Source organism: Gekko japonicus, unplaced genomic scaffold, assembly GCF_001447785.1.
Source record: "Gekko japonicus isolate JY-2015 unplaced genomic scaffold, Gekko_japonicus_V1.1 scaffold1, whole genome shotgun sequence".
NCBI lineage: Eukaryota > Metazoa > Chordata > Lepidosauria > Squamata > Gekkonidae > Gekko > Gekko japonicus.
Genome location: NW_015164181.1, coordinates 3,301,535 through 3,319,211, shown reverse-complemented (window position 1 = coordinate 3,319,211; position 17,677 = coordinate 3,301,535). Strand labels below are relative to the sequence as shown.

The 17,677-nt window shown below is 51.4% G+C and overlaps 1 protein-coding gene across 3 annotated transcripts in view; it reads left to right on the top strand.

Moving 5' to 3' along the window:
- POR (P450 (cytochrome) oxidoreductase) overlaps positions 1 to 17,677 on the top strand; it is an 83,810-nt gene extending 66,133 nt beyond the window's left edge. For all 3 annotated transcript variants that reach the window (XM_015407988.1, XM_015407987.1, XM_015407989.1), the window contains 11 exons: positions 2,483 to 2,607; positions 6,027 to 6,116; positions 6,537 to 6,635; positions 8,486 to 8,602; positions 9,862 to 9,980; positions 11,106 to 11,287; positions 11,852 to 12,001; positions 13,665 to 13,932; positions 14,498 to 14,643; positions 16,042 to 16,127; positions 17,248 to 17,677. In XM_015407988.1, coding sequence (XP_015263474.1) covers positions 2,483 to 2,607; positions 6,027 to 6,116; positions 6,537 to 6,635; positions 8,486 to 8,602; positions 9,862 to 9,980; positions 11,106 to 11,287; positions 11,852 to 12,001; positions 13,665 to 13,932; positions 14,498 to 14,643; positions 16,042 to 16,127; positions 17,248 to 17,392 — 1,527 coding nt within the window. In that variant the 3' untranslated portion in view covers positions 17,393 to 17,677. The remainder of the gene's footprint in view (positions 1 to 2,482; positions 2,608 to 6,026; positions 6,117 to 6,536; positions 6,636 to 8,485; positions 8,603 to 9,861; positions 9,981 to 11,105; positions 11,288 to 11,851; positions 12,002 to 13,664; positions 13,933 to 14,497; positions 14,644 to 16,041; positions 16,128 to 17,247) is intronic.

Here is a 17,677-nt window from a genome sequence, read left to right as displayed (position 1 = left end):
ACCCAGCACTAAATATTTTCATTTTCCTCTGTTCCCTGGCAGAATCTGGGCATGGTGTCTGCTTGGCTTGTTGCGTCTTGCTCAGTTTTGAAAATCTTGCCTTCCAGCCAAGGGCGCTGTCCATAATTCTCCTCTCCTGAATTTTATCCTCACAGAAACTCTGGTTAGGCTGAAAGAGAGAAATGGGGGGGCGGGGGCAGGAGGCTGGCTCAAAGTCCTCTAGTCATTTTCATGGTACTGCAGGGATCTGAACCTGTTCCTTATCTGACCATTACACCTTCAGTCCTTTGAATGGGTTTCATCAGAGCTGGCACTTAGGCATGGGCTGGAGTGGAGGGAGCTCTATGCCGCCACCTGCTGTCTGTCCGCTGCCCCTGCATGGAGGGGGGCTGGCTGGCTGCATCAGGCCTTTCTTCCTCCCATGGTAAACCAGCAGGTGGGCTGGGTCTTACTGGGTTGAAAGCCAGTTTGTGAGCTGAGGCTACGCTCATGCACTGTTGTGATATTGTACCATCATTGTCCTGCCGCAGTTGTTCACAATTGCCTTGTCCACTTGGGGGTGGGAATCCAGTTTGTTTGTTTTAGTTCGTTCATACCCCCACTTGTGTTTATTTCTTTGATTTATAGACCGCCCTCCCCTATGCCGAGGGCTCAGAGCAGCGAACAAAGCGTTACAATCGGACTAAAACTATTTTAAACACTAGACAATTCTGAACTGTTAACAGATGGCGTTCAAAGAATTGATTTATGTCCTAACCCCATTGGGGGGGGGGGGAGAGAAAGGAAGGAGACAGGCTTGGTTGAAAGCGTTGCTGTCTTCAAACATGATAATGATGATAATGATGATAATGATGATAATGATGATAATGATGATAACAATAACAATAACAACAACAACAACAACAACAACAACAACAACAATAATAATAATAATAATAATAATGCTTTTGATTTATTGATCGCTCTTTCCCACATACCTGCGGGCTCAGAGCAATTTACAGTTACTCTTGAGACAGTTGGACTAACAATATTTTGTGGGGATAGGGAAGACAAACATACAGCATTAATTACACACACATTGCAGCTAGCCGGGCTTCATCTGCGGGCTGGGTCAGTCGTGTTCCTACGGCATCTTGTCGGCTGGCTGATGACGTCTGGCTTCTTGATGTTGTGCAGTGCTACCGCCTGGCCGACTCGCTCCACTGCAGGGAAGCCGACACAGCTCTTTCGTCTTTCCGGTTGCCGCGCCTCAGAAGTTGCCTCGGCAGCTAACACATTCCCGAAGGGAGGGGTGTGCCCACCCCCTTACGGGTGGTCCCCAATTTATCTACTCGCCGAAGCTTTCGAATCGCTGGGTAGACGATGAGCGAGGACAAGGCTTGGTTGCTCACACCAGTACGGGGGTAGAACTGCCAAAGCATGGCAGTTCAGATGTTATTGTTAAGCAGGGAAAACATAGGCCTGGCCAAACATCTCTGTCTTACAGGCCCTGCAGAACTGTATTAAGTCCAGCAGAGCATGGATGTCCTTGAGGCAAAGAGTTCCACCAGGCCAGCACCAAGGCTGAAAAGGCCCTGGCTCTGGTTGAGGACAGCCGGATGTCTTTTGGGCCAGGAATCACCGGGAGGTTTTTCTTGCCAGAGCGTAGTGCTCTTCTGGGGGTATACCAGGAGAGGCGGTCCCATGGAAACATTGGTCCCAGAGCGTTTAGGGCCTTAAAAGTTAAGACCAAAACCTTGAGAACTAGTTTGGTGCAGTGGTTAAGAGCAGCGAACTCTAATCTGGAGAACCGGGTTTGATTCCCCACTCCCCCACATAAAGCTAGCTGGGTGACCTTGGGTCAGTCACAGTTCCGGGGCCAAGTGGGGCTTCGAAAGTGGGTCTCCCTGGTTGAAATTGACAAAATGACAAGGAAACGTAACAATTTGGAAGCAGAAGAATTTTTTTGCAGACTGGAAAGACTTTAAAGATTATTTGGAGAAATACTGGGATGTAAAGGACAATTTACTTCGCTTTGAGAACTATTGAAAACTGAAGGGTAGTAGAAAATAGACAAACGTATAAGAATAATTGTTGAAAGATAAGTTACCTATGGTTGTGAATAAGGAGAAAGGGAGGTATGGAGAAAATTTAAGAATTGAGCTGGAGGTTGGAGCACTGTGGGAAGCCGAAAAGGGGGGGGAAGGGAGGAGGGAAGGATATATAATTGTATAAGTTTTCATGTATGTTTGAACATTTTTTAATTATATCCTAATAAATTGTTTTTTGGGGGGGAAAAGAAAGTGGGTCTCCCTGAGCCTAGTCTAATGTTCTTACCACAGCACCATGCTGGCTCTCAGGCCACGAATGACCGCTTCTAGCTCAGTGCTCTACCACAGTGTCCTGGCAGCTTGGATGCCAGTCTTTTCTTCAAGCAGACATTCTCTGGACTTGGCTAATTGGCTGCATCTGAACCTGCAAACCTTCCTCCGTTGCCTTCCAGGTATTTGGACTTGGGAATAAAACATACGAACATTTCAACGCCATGGGGAAATACGTGGACAAGCGACTGGAGGAGCTTGGCGGCCAGCGGATCTTTGAGCTCGGCCTGGGAGACGACGACGGGAAGTGAGTGGCCGTCTGGATCGGTGGTCGCCAGTTGGCTGGCAGGCCAACCTAGCAGCGAGCGTGGCATTGCCGTCCTGTTTTTGCAATTCGAGGTTTCGTCATACAGCTTACAGCCGTGCTTTCTGAACTGTGTTTCTTAGCTAAGACGTAGACTAGGTGCAGTATTAGTTAACAGTGTGTACTAGAAGTAGATTTTTAGGTCAATGTGCAGCCGTGTCAGACATACGGCCTGGATTCGGAACCAGCCTGTCCAGGGCCATTACCTGACCTGCAAAGAAGTTGGGGGGAAACCAGTCTGAATGCGGACTGGAGGGGCCTGCGGAGGTCCCTCCCTTCCCCAAACACAGGCGCTCCCCACGGTCTTCCCCAGATCTCCAGGGATTTCCCAACCCAGAGTTGGCAACCATAAGGGGCGAGGAGGGCTGGTTTGGCCCTGAGCTGTGCAGCCAGTTTCCTTGGGGCCCGTCTGCTGCCCTTGGCCGAGGTACCAGCCCGGGATGTGCTGCCGGCCCGCCCGCCAGAGGGCTTTGGGCTCCTTCCTGTGCCGCCTGGCTTGCTGGAAAGAGGGCTGGCTGTCCATGCTCAGCAAGCAGGATCTCTTTGGCTCCACTTCCCTGGGCCCAGCCAAACGACTTCCCACTTGCAGGCTGCCCGCCCAGGGAAGGTGCCTGTGGAAAGCCACCGGCCACGGCTTGCCAAACGCGCTTGCTTATGTAAGCCTGTGAACAGGCTGCGCCGGGCACACTGTGCATAGCAGCCTGGGCGCGAGAGAAAAGGCCCGCCAAATTGGGTGGCCCGCTGACCCAAACGTGCACGCTCCTCTCCCTCCTGCCTCTCTCCCTCGGCACCGCAGGGGGGATTAAATAACGAGGCAAAGCCGAAACACGTGCAAATTCCCTGGGCTCCCTGCATCCGAAGCGCCTGAAATACATTAGTCTCTGAAGAGCCTCTGATTGTTGCTCCTTGATTGTCAGGCAGTAGCTCTCTGCGCCGTGCAAAACGTCTTGTGCATTTTCGAGCAAAGGGCAGTTAGTTAGGTGCTGAGGAGGGGTGTGGATCACGGCTAGTGGTGAAATATCTCTGGCGCCCGGCATTGCATTTTACAGCACACGATGGGGCCCCACCTAACAAAGTGACTTTTATGGCAGATCTGCCCTCATAACAAATGAGTTCGACACTTCTGAATTAAGGGTGAGGAAGCATTGCCTGGATGTGTGTGCATTTGCATATAGATTTTTTAAAAATACAAAGGGAGAGACTGGCATCTCCCCTATTTATGGCTTGAGAGCATTCTTGGTTGGGAGCAGAAACACAGGCTGTGGATGGCTTGTTTGTTTCGGTCTTCCAGGGCAAAACCAGTGCTTTGAATTGCACCCAGAAACTACCTGGAAGCCACTCCAACGCTTGGACAAGTAAACAGGCTCACCCAAATACCATTTGCATTTCTCATGGGACGGGGAGCAGAGAAGATGCAGGGCATAGAAACCCCACACCTTGCCCTCTCAAAATCTTATTCAGACCCAGCTTGGGCTACTGAGGTTTCCCCCGGCCTTGGCCTCCTGCTTTCAAACCCATTTCTGCAGCCTTGAAGACTAGAAACTTTGCAAAGGGGGAAAACCCCCAGAATCTGCAACTGTGATTCTTGGGTGCTGCCTTTGGGTTGCCTGGCTCTCCAGGCGCTGTGTTCAAGGTTACAGAGTGGTTTGTTTCTTTTTCTAGTTATAGGCATAATACTGCGTCACATATCCCAGGGATCCCCACCTTTTTTAGGAAACAGGATTTGGGGCTAAATGGGCCTTGGGCCTTATTCTGCTCTTCTTATGTGTTTGGTGGGATAGCAAATCTGGTCGCAAGCCGAGGGGGAAGATCCTTTCTAGGCAGGAAGTGATGTTTTAGTGCAACAGCCCCCAGCTTTTTTGAGCTTGTGGGCACCTCTGGAATTCTGACCCAGTGTGGTAAGCGCAGCCACAAAATGGCTGCGGATGACCTTCAAAAAATAAGAAAGCTGTGCACAATGGAAGACGCTGAGAGCAGCAGAAGTTAATAAATACAATATTGTAATATATATAAGGACACGGATGAGAATATTAAATCAAGAATAGCAAAGCCATCAAATACAACAAGCCCAAGAATAATACATAGAGGCTGTATAACATAAGTAGGTCAAGCAGGTAAGTAGTCTGATGAGTTGATATGAAGGTTCCGGATATTAATAACCTCGTTTCAAAATTCTTCTTCAGTTAAGACTAAATACAAGCAAAGGGGAACTAAAACTGAGTATAAGCAAAAGGACTGAGACATATGTTTGTGTAAAGCAAAAAGTATAAAAATGATATTACCTATTACAAGTTATCTCAGGTAAAATTTTCAGTACAACCAGGATATACGCATCTGAGAAGCACATTCTATAAAATAAGTATAATATTACTAAACACCACCTCCAAGGAGAATACATGAGCAACTTCCAAAGAGAATCCAAAAACCAAAAAAGGCTTCCCTAGGGAATACATAAGCAAAAAATTCATACATGAGCATCTTACCCTCAGAAGGATATGCCATTTGTATAAATGGGCAACCAGGTCACTAGCCAAAGACACGTGAGAAAGAAATTTTTGCACCAATTCTTGCTTCTGGTTTTGCCTCAAAATGGTAACAAACTGTTAGGCTTGACATACCTGCTTGACCTGCCTATGATATACAGCTAGGGGAACTCATTAGCATAACTCATTAGCATATGCCACACCCCCTGACATCAGGGGCCCGGCGGTGGACCTGCAAGGCCGGCGGGAGTGCGAGGAAGCCCCGCCAAGGCCCTCCCTGGCCCCAGGCAGGCGGGGTGGGGAGAGGCGGGGAGGAAGCAATTTACCCTCCCTCTTCTCCTGCCTCCTCCTGGCTGAATGAGGGCCAGAAGCGGGGCAGCCGGAAGCAGGGGGCGGGGCTTCGTTGTGTGCTCCCCCCGCCCCTCACCCGGGGGAACTGCGATCCCCCGCGATCCCCCCCGAATCGACCTCTGATCTTTGTATTATTCTTGTGCTTGTTGTATTTGATGGCTTTGTTATTTTTGATTAAATATTCTCATCCATGTCATTATATATATTACAATATTGTATTTATTAGCTTCTGCTACTCTCAGCGTCTTCTATTGTGCACAGTTTTGCTAATTTTTTTAATTTTTTTTTGCTGTGTGATCAATCAGTGTCTGTGTGGCTGGCATTCAGCCGTACAGTGAAGATCCTTGCGCTGTGCTGGCCAAAGTAACACTTTTAAAAATCTGCGCAGCCTTGCTGGACAAGAGCCCCACCTGCTCCACTCACTTCCTAAGAGCACTTGGTGGGGCACCAGGAAAGGTGTTGGCGGGCGCCCGTGGGACCCCTGCTTTAGTTCCCTCGATCACATCTTTCTTCCCCACCCTCTTGCAGCCTGGAAGAGGATTTCATCACGTGGCGCGAGCAGTTCTGGCCGGCAGTGTGCGAGCACTTTGGCGTGGAGGCCACCGGAGATGAATCCAGGTGAGCGCAGGGATAAGAGATGACGGCAGAGGCAGCCTTGCGTGCAAATGGCGCGGTTTCAGTGGATAGAGAGTTGGATCTGTGCTGGCAGCTCCTTCTGTATAGACGGGCTGACGTTACCCACTGGGAAGGTTTTGGATTAAGAGCCGTCTACAGACCCCAGCATGTCCGAAGCTTGTTCTTGGACTAAGTGAAGTCTGAATGAGCCCTCTATCCAGAGCCTAGATGAAGCCTCCTCTATACATGTTCCCCTGTACACAATGGGAACAGGTAGCAACGTTGTTTTGCCACGAATCCAGATGGTGTGTCACCATGTGCAGCAGGCTTAGTGCGCTCCTTGCGGCTATTCAGAACAATCCCCAATTCTCTAATTGTGGGATGCTCCTGTCTCCTTGACACCCATTTGCTGTTCTTCCACAGCATACGTCAGTACGAGCTGGTTATCTACGAAGACATCAACATGAACAAGGTTTACACAGGAGAAATGGGCCGTCTCAAGAGCTACGAGAACCAGAAGCCGTAAGTTTGGATTTTGAAAATAAAAGACTTCCCACGTGCAGCTCTGGTGAGAAGCTGGAGGGTGGTGCAGGGCTGGCCCGTCATTGACAAATTTTAGGCAGTAGCCTAGACTGGCCCCTGAAAGGGGGCGCCGCACTGCCCTGCCGCACCGCCCCCTGCCCCTCCCTTTCCAAAAGCCCTGCTCAACTCGCCATCAGGAGACGCGGCTGCAGGGTCCTGGGTGCCCCGTCGGTTTGCAGGGAGGGAGAGCGGCGGTGCCAGGGAGCGGGAGCCGCCCGCTTTGTCATTGGGCGGCAGCAGCGGATCTCAGCAGAGAGCAGCCGCCCTCGCTGCCCAGCCCAGCCTGCGCTGCTGGATGAGGCGCCCCCAGCATGCCCCCATGAGGCTCCTTTCCCTCCTTCCCTGCGTGCTAGCAGCGGCAGTGGGGATGCAGTTACAGTTACGGCTCTTGAAAAGTTACTGGCTCTGATTAATCTCTCGTGATGCGAAGTGGAGCAGAAAATATCTCTCCGCCTGATGCCAAGGAGGAGGAGGCTCCTTTGTTCCCTCCGACAAGGCTGCTGGGAAGCGCCTCCCCGCCCGCCCGCCCCTTGGCACGCCAGCCACGCCACCCTTTTGCTCCCGATCCCCCTCACCAGGGGGGGCTGCTGACTGGTCTCTCCAGGAAAGGCTTGGCAGGGCTCCTTCTCTGGCCTTGCACACAGGGCCGGCACAAGGTAGCCTCACCTGGGAGGGGTGCCACAAGGTAGCCTCGCCTAGTGTGTAAAAGAACCTGGGGCCGGCCCTGGGAGGGTGAAACTGTCACGGGGAGCGTAGTCCTCTGCTGTGATAACTGTGTGTTCTGGATCTTGATTGTTTTTAAGGCCGCAATTTCTAGTCCTCATTGCCAAGAGGAACCTGGGAAATGCATGTACACCTGGAGGTTCAGAAACTGCAGGTGCAACTTAACACACGCAACCCCGGTCTATACACACAGCATGATTTATGCATTTGGGGAGATTACTAGCAAGGAATTCCACCAGCACATTAGTGTTCATTTGTTACACTGCTTTGAGTAAGGGTCAGGAGGCTGGCGGCTGGTGGCCCTCGGGTATAAGGAGCATTACCTTGTCTTTGTGCCTCCTGAAACAACAGGGGAGCCAGCAAAGGTGGACAGGAGCAGGTACAAGCAAGAGGATCACCCAGGCACTGAAGGGAAATGGGCAAATGGTGGCTGGATATGCTATCAGGCCAATTTGGAAGTGGGTGGCTTGTCACTCTCCCTGTTATATGTGTTGCTCGGCAACATAGCTGCCGACCAAGGATGTAGCTTTACAAAAACAAAGTAACAGGTTAGATTTAAAAATCCCTTTTGTAGTGGGTTTGAATGACCCTCCCTCCCGACCAGGTAGGGTAATAAATGTAGGTGGAGGCACACAATCCAAATAGAGACGCTTCAAGGGGAGATTACAATGTGAGATTGCTGAACTCAAGTTCATTCACAAGTTCAGAACAATGTCCCCCTCCCGGGCTGAATAAGGACACTGGATTCTTACCTCACTACTGATGCTTATTTTCTCCCCCTTGGCATTTCCTCTCTGCTCTAATCAAGCTGATTGCAATGCAGATTGTACCTCTGTGTTCTGACTTCCTTCTTTGCAACCCTCTTCTGACCGGGGTATGAGGACTCCAAGATTTCCCTTTCAACTCTCATGTGATGAAGGGAAAACTTGTTATCTGGACAAATCGTACCACGAAAACCTTGTTGGACTCTAGGGTGCCGACTGGACTTGTTTTTAGCTGTTCTGCTGCAGACCAACACAGCTACCCTGTGGAACAATCCAGACTGATCTTGTTTTTTTCCCTTCCAGGCCATTTGATGCCAAAAACCCCTTCCTGGCCCCGGTCACCGTGAACCGGAAGCTAAATCAAGGCGGAGACAGGCATTTCATGCACCTAGAACTGGACATCGCTGGTTCCAAAATCCGGTAAGTCAGACACAGAGAGACCATGACAGTCAAGAGCAATGTTCCCTCTAAGCTGCAGAGTCTTATGTGCAAAAATTCCACTTTGTGAGTGACTACCATTAAAGTTGTGAGCGAGCAATTTGGCTGCTGCATAAATTAGTTTGCTCTGGAGCCATCCTTCCTGAGCCAAGACAAAAATGTGTGAGCCGGAGGCTAAAAAACTGTGAGCTAGCTCACACTAACTCAGCTTAGAGGGAACACTGGTCAAGAGTTCTATCCCATGGGTTATACGGAGGTCGCTGCATGACTCTGTAGTCCGGTGCACAGTTTTGATTTGCTGAGTGAGGATTCCGCGTCTGTGCCCTTCGTCTTCCTTGCACTCCGGATCATAGGGGGACCCAAGAGTGGAAGAGAAATGTATTGTACAGCTTCCTCCCCCGTCCCCAAACTTGTGGCATTTCGTGTGTTTTCTGCAGTGCGGAGGAGTGAGTTGTCCTGCAGAGTTTCAACCTCCAGTCCTTTGTGTTCGGGTGTGGTTTAATTTGAGGAATTCACTAAAAGGGTGTTAGATTTAGACCTAATTGAATGGGTCTGCACATCCAAGGTATTTGGGTCTTGAAGGACCCCAGCAAGGGGAAAACTCTCAGCTGCCTGGTCACTTTTGTGGATAAGCTGAAGCGCTGTTAACCATTCTCAGTCTGTGTGGACTTTAAATTTATGTCTAGATTTTTAGAAAATATTTATGACGCCTCGCCAGACCTGGAAAAATAATAAATTGAAATAGGGTTCATTACAGATTCCAAATACCATTTTGGGCTATAAACAAATCATCTTCAGTACAGATTGCTATTTTACACTGAGGGGTCTCTATAAAACTCTTGTTTTCCCCCCCCCCCATCAGTGTTTTAATTGGGGCCTGTCGTATCTGTAAAGTGATTTCTCGAAAGGGTTCCCCCCCGCCCGCCTGGCAAGTCACGGTTGACTTAAGGTGACCCTGTAGGGTTTTCTGGGCAAGAGATGTTCAGAGGGGGTTTGACTCTGCATGCCTCTGGGTCACTTCCTTGGTGGTCTCCCATCCAAGTACTAACCCGAGTCAAGCCTGCTTAGCTTCCAAGACCTGATGAGATTGAGGTAGCTCAGGGTATCTGGGTCAGAGCCTCCGAAGGGTAGAGGTTTGAATTTAGAGGGTGCTCCAGACTGGGTGACTTGATCAGACGAAGGCTCTAAAGCAAGAGATGGGATGTGGGTTATCTTCTTGGCCTCTTTCTCCCCACGCCCAGGTATGAGTCTGGAGACCACATTGCCGTGTACCCAGCCAATGAGGCTTCGCTAGTGAACCAGCTTGGCAAAATCCTTGGGGCAGATCTGGATATGGTCATCTCCCTAAACAATCTCGATGGTGAGTGTTTCCCCCCCCCTCCCTCCTACTAGAAAAACTGTTTTTCTTTGTCGCCGAGATGGATTTATTGGGCTGGATCCAGGCTAACCTTTCCACTAATGGAAGAGTGGGCTGTAAACTAAATATGAGCAGTCAGTGTGATGTGGTGGCAAAAACGGCAAATTCAGTCTTGGGTTGCATTAGAAGGGCCATAGCATCGAAATCGCAGGAGGTCATAGCCCCCTCTGTATACTGCCTTGGTCAGGACGCACCTGGAGTACTGTGTGCAGTTCTGGAGGCCTCACTTCAAAAAGGATGTGGGCAAAATCGAGAGGGTGCAGAAGAGAGTGACGAGGATGATCAGGGGTCTGGAGGCTGAGCCCTACGAGGAAAGGCTGAGGGCCTTGGGAATGTTTAGTTTGGAGAAGAGGAGACTGAGGGGGGACATGATTGCTCTCCTTAAATATTTGAAAGGCTGTCATTTGGAGGAGGGCAAGGAGCTGTTCCAGTTGGCAGCAGAGGATAGGACCCGAAGCAATGGGTTTAAATTACATGCAGAAAGGTATCGGCTGGATATGAGGAAAACATTTTTCACGGCCAGAGTGGTTCAAAGGTGGAATCCGCTTCCTAGGGAGGTGGTTAGCTCCCCTTCACTGACAGCTTTCAAGAAGAGGCTGGACGAATATTTGTCAGAGATGCCAATGCCAAGACTACACCACACATCCCGGAAAATCTACAGCAACTAATGTCAGATGCTTTAGGCCGGTCCTGCATCGGGCAGGGGGTTGGACTTAGATGGTCTGTATGGCCCCTTCCAACTCTATGGTTCGGTGATTCTGTAAGAGGAGGTGTGATTTCTGCCAATTTCCCCTTCCTGTTTTTAGGGATGCCAGATATTTTTTTAAAAAGAAATACCAGACACCCATTCCATTCCAAAGCTGCTTTGGGGAGCAGGGTGTTTGTGCGGGGTGTGTGTGTGTGCTCCCTATACTCACGCCTGCCCATAATTGGGGACCGGTACCCCTTGAGGCACATCAGCAGACCGGGACTCGAACGGAGGGGGACTGTTCTTCCCGCCCCCCCCCCCCGGGAGTGATACTTGTGGAACAGCGCCTCCGAACCCTCTCCCTCGCTTCCCTCCTGCAGAGGAGTCCAACAAGAAGCACCCGTTCCCTTGCCCCACCACCTATCGCTCTGCTCTGACCTACTACCTGGACATCACCAACCCGCCCCGCACCAACGTCCTCTATGAGCTGGCGCAGTACGCCACGGACGCCAACGAGCAGGAGAAACTGCGCAAGATGGCCTCCTCCTCTGCTGAAGGCAAGGTGGGTGCCGACTTGCCCGTGCCGCTCCCCCACGGTGGCACAGTAGTCGTATCAGGGCGGGGCTGCAGCTCAGTGGGAGAGCAGCCGCTTGGCATGCGGAAGTTCCCAGGTTCGGTCCCCAGCACCTTCAGATAAAAGGATCAGGCGGCCGGGGATGCCGCAGACTTCTGCCCGAGACACCGGAGAGCGGCTGCCGGCCCGAGTAGACAAGACCGACCTTGATGAACCAAGGGTCTGATACAGTATAAGGCAGCTTTGTGTGTCCACAGTTTAGGGAAGAAGGGCTGTGGCCCCATTGCCAGAGCATCCACTTTGCATGCAGAAGGTCCCAGGTTCAATCCCTGGCTTCTCTGGTTGAAGGGACCGGGTGGTAGGTGATGTGACAGACCTCGAACTCAGACCCCGGAGAGCCAGATACCCACATAGGGATGAGGATAGGGAAGACCCCAAGCAGAGGAGCTGCCTGGGACTTGGGACAAGTCAGGTGACGTAGCAGTGGGCCTGTGGTGCCGCTTTGTGGTTTACTCATTGGGGGATGGTGGCAATTTTTCTGGTTTCCTGCAGTCGCTGTACCTCAGCTGGGTCGTCGAGGCCCGGAGGAACATCCTGGCCATCCTGCAAGACACTCCCTCGCTGCGCCCTCCCATCGACCACCTCTGTGAACTGCTGCCCCGCCTGCAGGCCCGCTACTACTCCATCGCTTCGACCTCCAAGGTGAGCAGGAGGGGGAGATCTCAGGGCTTTTGACAGTCCCAAAAACATGTGGAACTTAATTCTCCTCACACAACCTCCCCCACCGTACCAATTGAGCTGACCTTTCACTTCCCTCACAGTAGCTGCACTGATGATTGACATTCTGTGGCTAGCTCTTCTTCCCGCCCTCCGCAGTAAGCCTGTGCCATGTTAGGGGAGGCACTCAGTCAAATGGGGTGTGTGGAGGGCTTGGATGTCGGGAGCTGGATTCATTTTTTTTTTGAAGAGGCACTGGGTCATTAGGAGGATGTCAGTCTGTCAATCAGACATTTCTATGAAAATATTTTTAGATGTAATTTTGTACATAAGTCGCAAGGAGAGACGCTTCCGGGCACTGAAGCTGCCACACATCCAGGCTTACCTGTGCTACCGTAGGGACTAGAAACGTAACACTCAAGTTCTCAGGAAGGTATATTCACAACCAGTATTACATTCTGCTCTGCTGCTAAAAAGTCGGAGCGTGGACACAGTCAGTGTATATGAGTTACGCATGGCTCAGGCAGTAGGAAAAGAAGAATTGGCTCAATAAAGGAAGCCACGGCCTGAGCAGGGCTGTCAATGATAGAATGTATTGGAAGTCACTAATTTCTAGGAGATGGATCAAGATGGGCAGCCGTGTTAGTCCGTCTGTAGCAGTAGAAAAGAGCAAGAGTCCAGTTGCACCTTAAAGACTAACAAAATATATGGCAGAAGTGAGACGTGAGTCGGGTTAGAACAGATGGAAGGAAGTCCTTCTTCACCCAAAGAGCGATTAACACATGGAATTCACTGCCGCAGGAGGTGGTGGCAGCTACAAGCATGGACGGCTTCGAGAGGGAATTGGATAAACATATGGAGCAGAAGTCCATCAGTGGCTATTAGGCACAAGGTACAGATAGAAGAGAAGAAGAGATTGGATTTATACCCCGCCCTTCACTACCCAAAGGTGTCTCAGAGCGGCTTACAAACTCCTCTCCCTTCCCCTCCCCACAACAGACACCCTGTGAGGTGGGTGGGGCTGAGAGAACTCTGACACAAACTGCTCTTTTCCAAGGACAGCTGTGCCAGAGCTTGCGACTGACCCAAGGTCACATCAGCAGGTGCAAGTGGAGGAGTGGGGAATCAAACCCGGTTCTCCCAGATTAGAGTCCGCACACTTAACCACTACACCAAACTGGCTCTCAGTTTGGGGCAAGTGATGCTCTGTGTTCTTGGTGCTTGGGGGGGCAACAGTGGGAGGGCTTCTAGTGTCCTGGCCCCACTGGTGGACCTCCTGATGGCACCTGGTATTTTTGGCCACTGTGACAGAGAGTTGGACTAGATGGGCCATTGGCCCGATCCAACACTGGCGTCTCTTATGTTCTCATGTTCTTATGAGAAGTGACTCATGAAAATTCATCCCCTGCCATGTACTTTGTTAGTCTTTAAGGTGCTACTGGACTCCTGCTCTTTTCTAATTTCTGGGATCACTGTAAGTTGGAATCGACTTAGCACGTAACACACGTGGCATAGAGTAGGGCGAGGTGCTTGCTCCTGTCATGGTTGAAATCTTGAGGGTTTCCTCCCGCTTACACAATCCCATGAGATCTTTCAGAGTACCTGACACCTTCCTTTCTCTCCCCCCCCCCATCCCCCTTGTTTCCAGGTGCAACCAAACTCCGTCCACATCTGTGCTGTAGTGGTGGAGTATGAAACCAAGACGGGCCGGGTGAACAAAGGAGTGGCCACCAACTGGCTGAAGAACAAGCATCCCAATGAGAATGGGCACAAGTCCACGGTGCCCATGTATGTCCGGAAGTCGCAGTTCCGGCTGCCTTTCAAATCCGCCACTCCCGTCATCATGATTGGGCCCGGGACTGGCATCGCACCCTTCATTGGGTTCATCCAGGAGCGAGGCTGGCTCAAGCAGCAAGGTGAGTCCCATTCCAGACAGTCTCCGCTCTTCAGTGAACTCTGATTGGCCAGGCTCAGCAACCAATGGGGAAGTCTGTTGCTGAATTACAGGCTGCCCCTGTCCCCGGTGTGGTGTTAACTTGCTGCGAATGGTCTTTCATTTCTGCTGATATGAGAGATCTGTTCAGCAATGCTCCCTCAAAGCTGTGGAGTCTTGTGAGCAAAAATTCTACTTTGTGAGCTCCTGGCATTAAAGTTGTGGGCAAGCGATTTGGCTTCTGCATAAATGAGTTTGCTCTGGAGCCGTCCCTTCCTGAGCGAAGGCAAAAATGTGTGAGCTGGAGGCTAAAAAATGGGGAGCTTCGAGCTGGCTCACACTAACTCAGAGGGAATACTGGTTGTGAGTGCACATTTTGGGATCGCAAGCTGTATTTCCTCCGGAGCCTAGCAGGGTATCCTCGGCATACGGTTTTGGAAGCAACTGTTTGAATCCTAAGTGTTTCGGCCTCCCCGCTGAGGCCCTGCAAAATTCGAGAGCCAATGAAGCTCATCCTGTCCCTTTTGTGGGTCTCTGTTGTGTTCTAGGCAAGGAGGTGGGTGAGACGGTGCTCTACTACGGCTGCCGGCACCACAATGAGGACTACCTGTACAAGGACGAGCTGGCCAAGTTCCTCAAGGAGGGAGCCCTGACTCAGCTGAACGTGGCCTTCTCAAGGGACCAGCCGCAGAAGGTGATTCGCCGCTGAGCACACACAGAGCACATTCAGCAGTCGTGGGAAAAGAGGGACGGGTCCTCTCGGGGGATTAGAAACGGGTTCGACAGGAGGTGGAGAGCAGGAGAACGTGACCAGGTCTTGGTTGTTGATTTGTTGTTTAGAACGGATAAAAGGAAGTCCTTCTTCACCCAAAGAGTGATTAACACATGGAATTCACTGCCACAGGAAGTGGTGGGTGCTACAAGCATGGACGGCTTCAAAAGGGAATTAGATAAGCATATGGAGCAGAGGTCCATCAGTGGCTATTAGCCACAAGGTATAGCTAGGGGCTCTGGGGCAAGTGATGCTCTGTCTTCTTGGTGCTTGGGGGGGGGGTCAACAGTGGGAGGGCTTCTAGTGTCCTGGCCCCACTGGTGGCCCTCCTGATGGCACCTGGTATTTCTGGCCACTGTGTGACACAGAGGGTTGGACTGGATGGGCCTTTGGCCTGATCCAACATTGGCATCTCTTCTATTCTTATGTTGGATTTATATCCTGCCTTCCCCGCAAAGCGGACTCAGGGCGGGTAACCAGAAGAGAATTGATAGAGCCGTTAAAACAAATGATCACAATAGCAGGGCTCTTTTTGTAGCAGTACCTCCTTTGCCTATTAGGCGACACCCCCCCCTAATGTAGCCAATCCTCCAAGAGCTTACAGAGCTCTTCTTACAGAGAGATCCTAACCTGGATCTGAACTGGCAATGATGGACGGCAGTGAGAGCCAGTCTGGTGTCATGGTGAAGCACGCAGACTCTAATCTGGGAGAACCGGGTTCGATTCCCCACGCCTCCACTTGCACCTGCTGGATGACCTTGGGCAAGCCAGAGTTCTGTAAGAGCTGTCCTTGAAAAAGAGCCGTTTCTGTCAAGAGCTCTCTCAGCCTAACCTACCTCACAGGGTGTCTCTTGTGGGGAGGGGAAGGGAAAGGAGGTTGTAAACCACTCTGAGACTCCCCTGGGTAGAGAAGGGCGGGATATATATCCAATCTATTATTATTATTATTATTTAAGGCCCCCCCCCGAATTAAAAAAAACCCTGGTTTTACAGGCCTGCGGAGTTCGCAGTCAAATTGGCTGATGGGGGTGGGGAGGGGAATTTCAACTTAATTCCAGTTCTGTAAACTACGGCGGGAGGAGAGGAGGAGACCGTTTCCTTTCCCCCCCCCTTGCTGTCACTCATCACGTCATCCTCCTTCCTGGCTGTAGAAACGGCACCAGGTTTGTTTCTAGGTTACCTTTGTAGCCGTGGGGAATAGAACCCCCCCCCTCGCTTGAACAAATGAGTTCTGCAGCAGGTGCCGAATCCTGTCCTTTCTGTGATACCCTTCCTCGAGTCTGACCGGCTCCCGTCCTAACCTTGCGCCTTTGCCTCTAGATTTATGTCCAGCACCTACTGAAGAAAAACAAGGAGAACATCTGGAAACTGATCCACGAAGGAAACTGCCATATATATGTGTGCGGGTGAGTGAGTGACTCTGAGATACTTCTGCCCCCCCCTTCTTTTGGGGGGGGTTATGCAATGTTCCCGCTAAGCTGTGGAGTCCTGTGAGCAAGAATTCTCCTTTGTGAGCTACTTGCATTAAAGTTGTGAGCGAGCGATTTGGCGGCGGCATGAATAAGTTTGCTCTGGAGCCATCCCTTCCTGAGCGAGGACAAAAAGGTGTGAGCCGGAGGCTTAAAAAACCGTGAGCTAGCTCACACTCACTCAGCTTAGAGGGAACACTGGTTATGACCTGCCCCCCCCCCCCCCCCGCACTTCTGGCGGGCAGGGAGGCATCGAAATTCTCTCCTACATGGTTGGGGAGGCTATCCCAATGGTCAGAGATCAAGTTTGGCTTGCAGAAAGCCCGCTCGCTTGCTTACGGCATTTTTCCTTTTTTCAAGTGTTGGAAGCTGTTTAAAAAAAAAAAAAAAAGCGGGAGATGAATATAACCTCTGGTTTAAAGGGATGTTGGGTAGCCGGGTTGGGAAACAACCGCCTTTCCCCGGCTGAGCCTGTGAAGAGATGCTGCCAGCTGGAGTGGCTGATAGTGGTTGTAAATGTGGCCAGGCCGTAGCCGATTTAGGGCGACCCTGCAGAGTTTTCAAGGCAAGAGGCATTCAGAGGCAAAGCTCCCCCTAACCTGTGGAGTCTTGTGAGCAAAAATCCTACTTTGTGGGCTCCTGGGCATTAAAGTTGTGAGCGAACGATTTGGCTCCTGCATCAGTTAGTTTGCTCTGGAGCCCTCCTTCCCGAGCTAAGACAAAAATCTGTGAGCCAGAGGCTACAAAACTGTGAGCTAGCTCACACTGACGCAGCTTAGAGGGAACACTGTTCAGAGGTGGTTTGCCGTTGCCTGCCTTTGGGCCGTGACCCCGGCCTTCCTCGGCAGTCTCCCGTTCAGCCACCGCCCGCCCTGCTTAGCTCCCAAGATCTGATGAGCTCAGGCTGGTCTGTGGGGCTCATCCAGTTAGAAGGTGTCTCAGAAAAGAAATTCTGGGGAAGGCTCCAGCAGTGTTGTGTATGTGTATGTGTGTGCACGTGCGCCCACTAGAACCCCTCGATTCACCCACCCTCCTTCCCTCTTCCCCCCCCTTCCAGCGACGCCCGCAACATGGCCCGGGACGTCCTGAACACCTTCTACGAGATCGTGGCCGAGTTCGGCAAGATGAGCCAGCAGCAGTCCGTGGACTACGTCAAGAAACTGATGACCAAAGGCCGCTACTCCTTGGACATCTGGAGTTAGGGGGCCGGCGGCGTGGGCGGGGCCGTCCTGGTGGAGGAAGGGCTGCTGGGTGGAGAGCGGGGGGAGGGGGGGAACGGGACGCCCGGCTGCCACCGTGAGACTCTGCCTTCCTTTCACTCCTTTGCATTCAGCCCCCCCACCCCCAGTGACAGGACAGGGCGTGGGGAGTCCACAGGGCTGACCCTGAAGCTAGGCAAGGCAGCACCGGTTCCCCAAGAGAACCAGCGAGCACCAACAACGTCTTCTGTCTCTCGTCCGACGACTGCTGCCATGGGAGGCTCTCGG